Below are 12,697 nucleotides of genomic sequence, written 5' to 3'. Positions count from 1 at the left end.
TCAACGTCACGGAAGTTTTTTAATAATTAAAGGAAGTATCCAGAAGTTTCCAGAAGTTTTCAGAAGCATGCAGAAGCTTCCAGAAGTTTCCAGAAAAAGCATCTGGAAGCATCCAGTAGCATCCAGAAATATCCAAAAACATTCAGAAGCATCCAGACGCATCCAGAAGCTTCCAGAAGCATTGAAAAGGAGCATCTAGAATCTTCCAGAACAGGTTCACACAGGTTCATTTTACTATATAAGAGACATGTAAATCGACATGTAATTCAGTCAGTATATAGAAGTCAATCAGTCAGTATTATCAAGACAGTTTATCGAAGTGAGTTTTATCAAAGTGTTTTATCGAAGAACATCAATACAAGAAGTGAAATACAACAAGTGTTTCATTACATCAATACAGTCCACATTCAACCAAGACGTTGTGTTCCACAGAGCATTATTGTATCATCATAAGGTAAATGTAACACGGTAAGCCTTGAGAAGCGTGATTATTTATTTTTATTATTTTTATGACTTCAAGTTCAAAATGGCTCCCGACATTCTTGGATTGGAACTAGGAAAGAAAATTATTGGCGATTACGTAAGCGGAATGTCACAAAAAAGTATTTGTGATAATTATCGCGTGAAAAAATGGACCGTATCAAGACTATGTTCCAAATATCGTTCTACGGGCAAGTTGGCAGCGGATAACAAAGATGGAAGACCGCGTTTCACCACTTCTAGAGAGGATTCTATGTTCGTCAGATCGGTCAAGAAGGATCCCTGGATATCATCAGTCGAGATACAAAAGCAATTAGAGCTGCCTCACAGTGTTATAAAATGGGTTCTAACCTTGACTTTCTGACCCTGGAAAACCCTTTTGTGGAATGATAGCCCACACTATGGGGATCACTTGGATATAAGTATTAAAATCAGATTACAACGTCCTGGCAAGTTATTGATGTTTAAATTTTCTGAATTTATTGATTACACACACATTCGAAATGACAGCTTGTTTTGCATTTTTACAGTAAGATATAATTTTAAATTCAAGTAAACAATCATACTGTAGCATAAAGAGCATTATGTTTTATGAAAACCTAAAAAAAAGTTGAAAAATTAAAAGATATCAAGAAGATAAGCTTCCTTTATTACCAAACAAATATAATATTTTTTTATTCTTCTGTTTTTCTGTTTAACTTTTCATAAAAATTATTTTTAACTGTGAAAATAAGACAGTTTTTGAATTTCGGGAAAATTTCGTGAAAATAAAAATTTCGAGAAAAGGCATGATTTATTTACTTTATTCACGAGAGCAAAACTGCGCACATCTAATTTTACAAAAAAATGCCGAATACAGCAAAAAACCACCAAGACTGCAGGAAAACTGTCTGTTTTCTTTGCTTCAGTAAATGTCAGAGGGAACTGACACCTTTCCTAAAAGAAAAATGCCAAACAATACTCAATGAGAGGATCGATTTTAGTAATGACAAAGTTCTACTTGGAATTTGTGAAAAGTGTCGTACTTGTTTAAGAAGAAAGGATTCTGGAGAACACATCAATCTCTCATCACTTTACAATTTTGAGACTATAAAAATTCGACCTCAAACTAGAGACACACAATGTGACTGTTTGATTTGTTCTGTTGGAAAACTGAGAAATAATGGTCAACAGAAAACTCAGCTTTTGCAGAGCTCAGCACAAAATACTCCATCTTCAACTGTCCAAAAACGATGCTCTGACAGTTTTCAATTATTGGAAGAGGATTACCTCATCATTGCACAAAGGGCACTTTGCGAAATAACCTTGTTGCTGTTGCAACCAAGGATCCTGTTGCATCTGAACGAGTTGCTGCTCTTGTTGTTTCAAGTAAGGATTCTTCTCCACACGGCATTGTTCGATTGAGTCAACCACAAGGTGGAAGAATGCTTCCAATAATGCCAGGTAAAAGTTTAACTTTCATGAAAAGATATTTTAGAAATTTCGAAATTAAACAATATCTGCATTTATTTTAGGTTCCTCATCAGCTAGAAAACTATTTCCTCCAAACCCATCAATTAGTATAAAAGAACTTGTTCAAGTTCAGGCAAACACAGGGCTTTCAAACAATGGCATCAAGAGACTAGCTGCTACAATTAATCAGTCAACTTCACAACATATTGTTGAGAAAAACTATGCTGTAAAATTTGATGCAGTTAGTAAGCAGCTTTCTCACCATTTCACGAATTCATTGATTAAAGATCATGCTGGATGTGGAAGGACTGTCATTCATTGCAAGGACTTCAAAGAACTTAAAAATGAACTCATTTCTATGAGAAGCACATCAAACAATCATATTGTGAAAGTTGGAATTGACGGTGGGGGAGGATTCCTGAAAGTAAGCATTGGAATTATTGAATTAAATCGTGAACCTAACACTCCCCCAGCAAAACTCAATTGCACAAACAAGTTTTTCAAGGACACTGCAGTTAAGCGGCAACTTATTATTGCTGTCTCTGAGGACCTGCAAGAAAACTACTCAAATGTGTCTCAAATTTTCGAATTGATCAATATGAGAGACCAAGATTTGGTTTTGTCCTGTGACCTAAAACTGGCAAATATAATTTGTGGTCTCCAAGCACACTCAAGTGCACACCCCTGCACCTGGTGTGAGTCAAGTGCAAAGGACCTTTTAAATCAAGGAAAATTAAGAACTTTCCAATCTCTTGATCAGAATGTCTCACTTTTCAATGCAGCAGGATCAAACATCAAAAGAGCTCGTGATTACATGAATGTTGTTCATTCTCCTGTATTTGATCTTGCTGGTGGCACATTAGTTTTGGACTTCATACCGCCAATAGAGTTGCATCTCCTTATTGGTGTTTTCAATCATCTCTTTGCTGCCCTACTAAAAGTTTTTCCTCAAGGAACTCTTTGGACTGATTCACTGCACATTAAACAACAGCCTTATCATGGAGGGCATTTTGCAGGAAGTGAGTGCAGAAAGCTGCTAAAAAATATTGATCTTCTTCAATCTATTGTCGAGAAACACTCATGCTATGCTGCAATACCATTAGTTGATGTATTTCGAAAATTCAATGCAGTAGTGTCTGCCTGTTTTGGATGCGTTCTTGATCCAAGTTATGTACAAAAAATTGAAGCTTTCAGAGTGGCTTATGTGGCGCTGCAAAATGTTTCTGTGACACCCAAGGTTCATGCTGTATTTTTTCATGTGAAAGATTTCATTGATAAACACGGCCAAGCTCTCAGACTTTACTCAGAACAAGCAACAGAGGCAATGCATCACAACTTTCAAGTGCATTGGCAAAGGTACAAACGACCTAACCATCATCCTGAATACAGTAAAAAGTTGCAATGCAGCCTTGTGGACTTTAATAGTAAACATTGCTTGTGAAAAGAGCCATTTTAGAATGATTTTTTCTTGTATTAGAATATTTATTTTAAAGCATAGTTTTCATTTTAGATACATGATAAACTCTCAGAATATGTCTTTTTGTTTCCCTAGTTCATATTTATTGGAATAACCTATACTTTGTACTATATTCTGTCGGTTTTTGACGGAAAACTCGAAAATTATGGTTTATGTCGGTTAAAACTGAAATTTGGCTTCTTAAAAAAAAAAAAAAAATTAAATCTTGTCGGTAAAATTTGTTTTTTTCATTTTCACCCCCTCCCCCCCCACGTCTTTGTCGTTCGGTACGGCCCTGTCAATAACTTGCCAGGACGTTGTAATCTGATTTTAATACTTATATCCAAGTGATCCCCATAGTGTGGGCTATCATTCCACAAAAGGGTTTTCTCGGGTCAAAAAGTCAAGGTTAGAACCCATTTTATAACACTGTGGCCTGTATTGGACCAAACAATCAGACGACGTGCTGTTGAAGCCGGATTGTTTTCTCGACGCCCTGCAAAGAAACTGCTGATTTCACTAAAAAACTAGAAGAAAAGACTCCTGTTTGCTACATCTCATATTGACTGAAATGTGCAGAAATGGCGAACTGTCCTGTTCAGTGATGAATCGAAGTTCAACATCATTGGGAGCGATGGCATTTGCCGTGTACGTCGACCGGTCGGAAAACGCCTCGATTTACATTACTGCCATAAGACCGTGAAGCATGGTGGGGGAAATGGAATGGTCTAGGGGTGTTTTTCTGCTAACGGTCTAGGTCCAATACATCAAAACGATGGTATAATGGACCGTTTCATGTATAAAAATATCCTGAAAGATGTTATGTTACCTCATGCTGAATGGAATATGCCAATAAAATGGGTTTTTCAGTAAGACAACGATCCGAAACACACTGCAAAAGTAGTCAAGCAGTGGTTTCAAGACAACCACCTATCGGTGATGGATTGGCCGCCTTAATCTCCGGATTTCATACCTATCGAGAACTTGTGGGAGATTGTCAGCCGCAGAATTAATCGTGAAGGTGTTCGTAATAAAGATCAACTGTTTGAACAAATCCAAAAGGCCTGAGCAGCGATTCCACAAAGTTTCATTGATCATCTGATCGAATCTATGCCTCGAAGATGCAAAGCTGTCATCGACAGCTTTGCATCTTCGAGGATAACAAAGGATTCGCCACAAAAAAATGATAGCGAAATACAGCTTGGTCAACATTTTGTCGAGTTGCACTTGTTTTGTCCAGAAGGAAATCAACTTTTTTTAATACTTTTGATTAATTTATTAATTTTCGTGTACAAATAATGAACTTTGTGATGAATAAAACTTGAAGAACTTTGTCTTTAAACAGTTACATAGTTATTTCTTTAAATTGAAAAAATGCAGCACTTTTATATAATATATTATACACAATCAAAATGTGAAGCAAATGATTTTAAATCGTTTAGTTGTAATTTTTCAGAAATGAGACTCTTCTCATCTGATGAAAACTTTGATCCATATGTTATTTATTTCAATGACTTTTTTACGGATTGTTCATATAACTATCCTAACGAATTAAACGATTTTGTTTTATAAAAATACAAAAAACAATACTTTCGATCAGCAAAAAAATCTTCACATGAATATTAGAAGCCTTAACCGCAATTTTGAAAATCTCATTTTTCACAAGAAACCAACAATTTTTTTAATATAATTTGTTTAACTGAATGCTGGATAACTAAAAAAGATTTAAATACAAATTTTAATCTTCCTTACTTTGAGTGAATTTCTCAAAGTGATTTATCAATAAACGCAGTGCAGGAATTCTTATTTATGTACAAAAAAATATAACGCATTATATTTGGAATGATTCAAGTGTTTCTGACGGCGAAAAAGAAATTTTAACTATTGAAATTCTAAACAATTAGTCAAAAAACATTTTACTGAGCTGTTGCTATAGGCCTCCGAACGGTGTGGCCGAAAACAAGAGCATTTATTTTGAAGTAAACCTTTTACAAAAAAGGCATCCTTGAAAAAAAAAGTATTTTATTGTAGAAGATTTTAACATACCTTGCTTCCGTTACTCTACGGACATTAAAGTTAAAAATTTTTATGATTCTTTTTTCGAAATGGGAGCCATTCCTTTTATAAATTGCTCTACCAGAAAAACTCCAATTAATTGTTAAGTTCAATTAAGAATGTTATCAAATTAGCTACTCTAATTAATTACATTCTAACTACTGATTTTTTGAACAGTGACTTAAACAAAGGTATTTTAAAAACAGACATATGTGACCATTTCCTATCTTTTTTAGCATTAACTTCAATTCTAAATTTATGACTAAAACTTAAAAGTTACATTACGCAACTATAACAAAAAAAATGTTGAGCAAATTAAAACGCAATTATAATTGCTTAATTGAAAGAACATCGACTTTAGTGATAACGTAAACAACACTTACAATAATTTTTTTACTCTGTTTGTGATGTCAATAATGTTTATTTATTTTTTCACTCTATTTATGATGCCAATAAACAATAAATTAAAAAAACATTATTACTCCCAGGGTTACCAAAGGTTTCAAAAAATCATAAAAAACTTAAGCAGAAATTATACTCAAAATATCTAAAAAAAAACAAATCATTCGCCAATGAGATTACAAAGATTACAAAAATCTACAAAGATTACAAAAATCTTTTAAAAAAATTCAAAAAAACTTAAAAAAACATTACGAATTTAAAATTCTCAATAAAACTAAAAATTATTGTGAACGCTCCTGGGAATAAATAAAAGAAATTACCGGTAAATCAATGCCATGCTCATGTTCTCTGCCACTTACGATCAAAGTGGATAACAATAATAAAAATAATTTTCAAACGATAGCTCACGAATTTAATAAATTATTTGTTGAAATTGAATCGAAACTATCTAAATTATTTTCGAACACTGAAGCCTCATTTAAAGGTGTCCTAGAACCGATGGATAATTGCATTCACTCGGAGGAGTGATCTAAAGAGTTACTATTCGTGGAGTTTGAAGAAGTCTTTAAAAATAATAAAACAGTTGGACCGGATGAAATCAATGGTGACATAATTTTAGATTGCTTTGAACAAATATAAATATTTTTTTAAAAGTTTTTAAATCATCAATCGAGCAAGGAGTCTTTCCTGATCTATTGAAAATTAAAAGTTTAAGTTATTCCACTGTTCGAAGGAGTTGACAAATTTGACATCAATATTTACCGGCCTATCTTTATCTTATCTTTATTATCAAAATAGTAGAAAGAATCATGTTCAAAAGAGTATTTAACTATTTTAGTTTAAACAATTTATTATACAACAATCAGTTTGGCTTTAAAAAGAATAACTCAAGTGAGCATGCAGTTATTCAGATGGTACGTAAAACTTCCAATTCTTTTAAAAACTCTTAACTCACAGAAGGAACTTTTATCGATCTTTAAAAAGCATTAGATACTGTCGATCATGATATTTTGCTTTGTAAATTTAATTATTTCGGAATAAATGAAAGAGTAATTAAATGGTTTCAAAGTTATTTATCTAACAGAAAACGACTTGTTTCTTGTAATGAACTTAATCATAAACAGTTTTTTATTGTTTCCAGTGGTGTTCCATAAGGTTCCATCTTAGGCCCTCTTTTGTTTTAAATATATATCAATGACTTGCATAAAGCATCAAACCTTATAAGTTTTAAGTTTGTTGATGACACAAACTTATTTCTCTTTAACAGTGACATCTATCTACTAATCTCCATGATAAACAAAAACTTCAAAACATATATAAAGGGTTTAAAAGTAAGAAATTAACTTTAAATGTAAGCAAAACAAAATGGAATTTCTTCCACCCGTTCACCAAAAAACGTTCTCTACCCCCAAATCTACCTAAAATTGTTATTGACCATATTAAAATAAAGAGACATTTTGCGAGAGAGGCGCTTACTCGTGTAGATAAAATAATTTAACTAAACTTTATTATTCCTTTTTTCATAGTTATATAAGTTATGGAGTTATTCCTTTGGGTAGCAATGATCAAAGTAAATTAAAATGTCTCTATCACCGTGAGAAAAATGAAACCCGTTTAGCTAATTCTGGGTGTCGGTTTGCACATTCCTCAATATTTTTTAATCAAATGAAAATCCTTGATATATATAAACTAAACGTATATAAAAATTTACCTTTTGGTATTATGTGAAACTATGATTTATCTGGTTTATTTTTTAAAGATCCTTTTATTTCGAAACCATTAAGCATATTTAACATGAGAAGAAAAAACTATTTAAACGAACCACTCTGTCAAACAAAACCAATCAATTCTGTATTACTTATGGTGTAGCTCATTCCTGGAAGAAAATTATTTTGCCTAACTTTGACTTACTCCTAACTTACCCTGATTTGAAAATAAATTAAAAGTTGTCATTTTCTCTATTGAAAATATCTTAGAATGTTTTAATTTATCTTGTGATGAAATATAGTTTTAATTATTATGTATATTCAAATTTTGTTTTATACTTGTTTACAATTTCTTTTCATTTATCTAAGAACGATTTAATTTTTTTATGTTATTTTTTGCGTACTCATGTTGTAAAAAGGCGTTTTCATATTAAGTTACGTACACTCTTTTGTAATCGGGCTTCTGACGATAGGATTATTGTAATCTTCTTTTAGAAGCTTTGTTTATACATACATATGTTTATATATATATATATATATATATATATACTTATATATATATTTATATATATATTTATATATGTATATATATATATATATATATATATATATATATATATATATATATATATATATATATATATATATATATATATATATATATATATGTATATATATATATGTATATATATATATATATATATACATATATATATATATATATATATATATATATATATATATATATATATATATATATATATATATATATATATATATATATATATATATATATATATATATGTATATATATATGTATATATATATATATATATATATATATACATATATGTTTATATATGTCAGGGCTCGCAGGGGTGTGTTTAGAGTTCGGCTTGTTTGGCGCGTCGGCTAACATCTTTTTCGATAAATATTTTTAAATTAAAAAGCTTTCAGATTTAAAAAAATACATTTTTTAATTTTATTTTGTAATGTCTTTTTTGATAGCTAAAAAATTATTATAAGTATAGAGTTGCCATCTCGTTTATTTTTCACGGGCTTTAAAATTAAGAAATATATGTAAAACGTTTACAAAGTTTGTTTTTAGATAGCGTCATTTCGGATCATATTACGCGCGCCTAACTTGGCTTGTTTATTTGGCTGACGAGTTTTTAAAACGGTATTAAATCCTAAGAAATTTTTTTCTTTTACTCCTTCGGTGGAGTAACTTCAAGCAATGTTAATCGTTAACTGATTGTTTATGTTTGCAGATTTGATAAACTTAAAATAAACTTTTAACTGATCAATTTACAACTTTGTTTTTAACATGTCATGCATGTTAGGGGTAAGGCTGAGACATAAGTCCTTTGCTGTTCACCGCTTTGTTTTCTATTGATTATGCATAATCAATAGAAAATATAGTATGAATCTACATAGAAGTAGAATGCTGACATTATAGGACTCCAAATTCTTTGATGCTTATTTTTTAATGTCGTTATATCATTAAGGAAACGTTTAACATATTCCTAGCTAATTGCAACACTGATATGGGGAAAGAAGTCGAAGAGTACAGCAAGCAAATCCTATTGTTGTAGCCTAACTTCTGATATGCTTATTGAATTTTTGTCAAAAAACCTTTAGAGAAATATCCATTTTTATCTCCCAAAATATTCTCAAGCACTAATTTGAAGGATCTCTAGACACTCTTTTCAAAATCCCAAAATATCTGATACAAATGTTGTTGTAATTGTAATCAAGAGACATCGGGGAGGGGTTTACTTTTTTTTTGAAGTGCTTCTTATTTGTTAATATAGTTTTAAAATCTAGAAGCACAAATATGGCAAAGTAAGTTTTGTCCCCAGACCGTCGTCTTCAATTTTACATCGAAATGTCAAAAAATCGCTTTACCATACAATTTACAAAACGTATCTGTGCTATTATCACACTTTAGCAGCATTTTAATATAACGAATTCTAATTGATACCAAATACTCTTTTTTTTTTTTTTTTAAATTTACATAATTTAACGACATATGTTTATGTCATATTTTGCAAATTATAAATCAACAAAAAAATTCAAAAATAACACAAAATTATTAATAAAAAGTGAAACGTATTATTAAAATAAGGTTGAATTTACTAGACCTAAAACGTTTCATTTATTCCAGTTATTAGTGTCTACGTGAACCGCGACTTGATTTGGATTTTGACCTTCCGCGACCACCACGAGATGATGAACCCTTTCTTGCATCACTAGAAAAAACATCGTCTTCCTCCAAGAACCCTTGTTCATACATTGGAGATTCATTATAATTTTGTAAATCGTGATTTGGACTAAAGAAAATAAAATGAAAGGATTTTCTGTTATAGAGTTAAAGACTTTACGTCACCACAGTTTATAACACAAAATTTTATTTTTATCTAGTTATGTTACAAGGCGGGGGTGTTAAATGTATATATTATATTATATATTTATATATATTTCTATTTATAAGAACACTTAAAAGAGTTACATAAAATGTGCATATACAAAGCTAATCTCGCTGGTCCTATTAAGATTTGAGAAAAAATATCACCTCTTGATATTAGATTCAAGGGGTAAGCGCTTTAACCACTGCGCTTTCGCAGCACTTTAGAAAAAAAACACTACTAAAAAACAAAAATAAAAACACAATTGCTATATTTTTGCAATAAACATTTACCTTGTTTCATCTGCAACGTTTTGAACAAAAGGCTGACGTTCATCATTAGAAAAGTCATCACTTTCCATCCATGCTCTTGGATTAGATTGACGCATGGTCTCATCATTTGAAAAAACATTATCTTGTTCCATCCAAGCTCTAGGGTTAGATTGATGCATGGTTTCATCATTTGAAAAAGCGTTATCTTGTTCCATCCAAGCTCTAGGGTTAGATTGATGCACGGTTTCATCATTTGAAAAAGCATTATCTTGTTCCATCCAAGCTCTAGGGTTAGATTGATGCATGGTTTCATCATTTGAAAACGTATTATCTTGTTCCATCCAAGCTCTAGGGTTAGATTGATGCATGGTTTCATCATTTGAAAAAGCATTATCTTGTTCCATCCAAGCTCTAGGGTTAGATTGATGCATGGTTTCATCATTCAAATATTCATCATCTTGTACCCAAGAACCTGCATTGAGTTTTTGTTCGGGAGTATCATTTGAAAAATTATTGTCTAAATCCTCTGATGGCATTGGTTGAGGCAATGGTTCGTCTTCAAAACGTGATTTTAAATTTTGGTTTAGTCTAGAGAAAAGTTTTGAAATGACTAATGTTATTTCATTAAATTGATTTAACAAATGTATATTAAAAAAAATGTTTTTTTTTTTTAGTTGCGCTAAGTTTTAACGGTTCATAGTTTTAATACTTCTTAGTCTTTTTGAGTTATCGCGTTCTTTATTTTTATTATTCAAACAAACTTTTTATAAAACGTCTTTATAAAACTTTTTATTAAAACATTTTCTTTTGGTACTGCCCTCATTTAAATACAGCGCCAAAAAAAGTGCATGTAAATAAAAGTGCATGCAAATAAAAAGTCAGCAATACTTAAAATAGTTTGTTTTTATTCAAATTAAGGTGTCTTTAGCAATGAAACAAAAAAATATCCCCTTCAAAGGAAGCACATTAAGTTCGAGATAAAAACCAGTGGTTCTTGATTAAAGAAAAAAGCTACCATCCTTGATTACAGGTTGTGCAAAGTTAAATATGCAAAAAATAATAGACAAACAAATGCAAAAAAAATTTTCATCTATTTATTCTTTATAAATATACACATCATGTATGTTGGTCCGTTACCCGCTGGGTAGGCTGTATGCTTAAATGTCAGTCACTGACTAGATTATTTTGAATTAATATTTTACGAATTGTTAGGTAAATTAAGAATAAAATGGAAATTATCGTAACTTAACTTTAATAGATCCTTAATTTTTTTATTTATTTGTATCAAACATTAAATTATTGATATTTTAATGAAGTCAGCTGAAAGTATGTTGGTTAAATGTTATAAAAAGCAAAATAAACTTAACTAAAATAGACATATTATATGCTTATACATTATATGCCAACCTATGGATCCGCTCCAAATTAAAGAACATATACATTATTTTTATCTCAAAAAATTTACTTTTTAAAGTTTTCTCAAGTATTTTTATAATTAATAGGTTTCTTTTTTTATGAAGTAATCAAATTCATATTTGGACAAACATTTTAACATTTCTTTTGTACGAAGAAGAAACATTAAAAAGCATATTTTTCAAAATGAAGATCTTATCATTTTATGAGTATTTTGTTTAAAAATTTACTGAGATTATCAATCTGCTTTTTCTTATTTTTAAAATAAAAAAAAAGAGAAGTGCCAACAGTTCCAATACTTTTATTTCTAAACACTCAATTAATTACCTTTCAGGCGAGAGGTATGCAGGATAGTAGCGAGCGTCGTTCTAAAATTCAATATAAGTTAACATCAAAAATACGTGTATAAAATAAAACAAGAAACATAAATTCAATGTTTAATATTAAGCTTTCAATTTTTTTCAAATTAAGATCCTTTAAAAATATAGGCTAATTTTTTATTCAAAAAACGCTTATCAAAACTTACGAAAACAACGAAATTTAGTAGTGCAATAAAAAAAAGTTTTTTCATTTTGCTCAGTCCACGTAGAATTCCGTCTTAGATCTGCTTTAGAAATGATTTTTTCAAACTTAAGGAAAAACTTTTATTGGATTAAAATCTATTGAAAAAATAAGTTTTGAACAATTAATTCCATTTAATTACTGTACTTAAAATATAAGTAAAGCTTTTCTAATATTCTATACTATGCGAAAGGAATTGCTTCAACGTTGCTATTGCAATAGGGGTGTGGATAATAAACATATAATAACATGCTTTTACATATTTATTGTTGCTAGCAATGTATAAATTTTTTTATCTGCTTTATATTTAATTGTGTACGCTTAAGAAAATGATAACATTATTAACAAGTCCGTTGATTACCGCACTAAAATTCATGTATCGACATGAATAAAATGTACAACAATGATAAACATTTATTGGCAGATTTTAAATTTCGTTTAAAAATATTGTAATACTAAAAGGTAAGACCATGCCGATCTTACCACCTCTTA

The 12,697-nt window shown here is 30.4% G+C and overlaps 1 protein-coding gene across 1 annotated transcript; it reads right to left on the bottom strand.

Moving 5' to 3' along the window:
- Nucleotides 1-9,643: 9,643 nt before the first annotated feature.
- Nucleotides 9,644-12,265, bottom strand: LOC136089346 (golgin subfamily A member 6-like protein 6). Its single transcript, XM_065815318.1, has 4 exons — nucleotides 12,171-12,265; nucleotides 11,972-12,012; nucleotides 10,253-10,819; nucleotides 9,644-9,884 (listed from the first exon to the last, which is right to left on the bottom strand). Exons 1-4 carry the CDS (start codon nucleotides 12,213-12,215, stop codon nucleotides 9,722-9,724), a joined length of 816 nt encoding a protein of 271 aa, XP_065671390.1. The 5' UTR covers nucleotides 12,216-12,265; the 3' UTR covers nucleotides 9,644-9,721.
- Nucleotides 12,266-12,697: the final 432 nt, after the last annotated feature.

The sequence above is a fragment of the Hydra vulgaris genome, chromosome 13 (assembly GCF_038396675.1).
Source record: "Hydra vulgaris chromosome 13, alternate assembly HydraT2T_AEP".
Classification (NCBI taxonomy): domain Eukaryota; kingdom Metazoa; phylum Cnidaria; class Hydrozoa; order Anthoathecata; family Hydridae; genus Hydra; species Hydra vulgaris.
The sequence above is the reverse complement of the archived record's forward strand: the minus strand, read 5'-3'. Positions and strand labels throughout refer to the sequence as shown.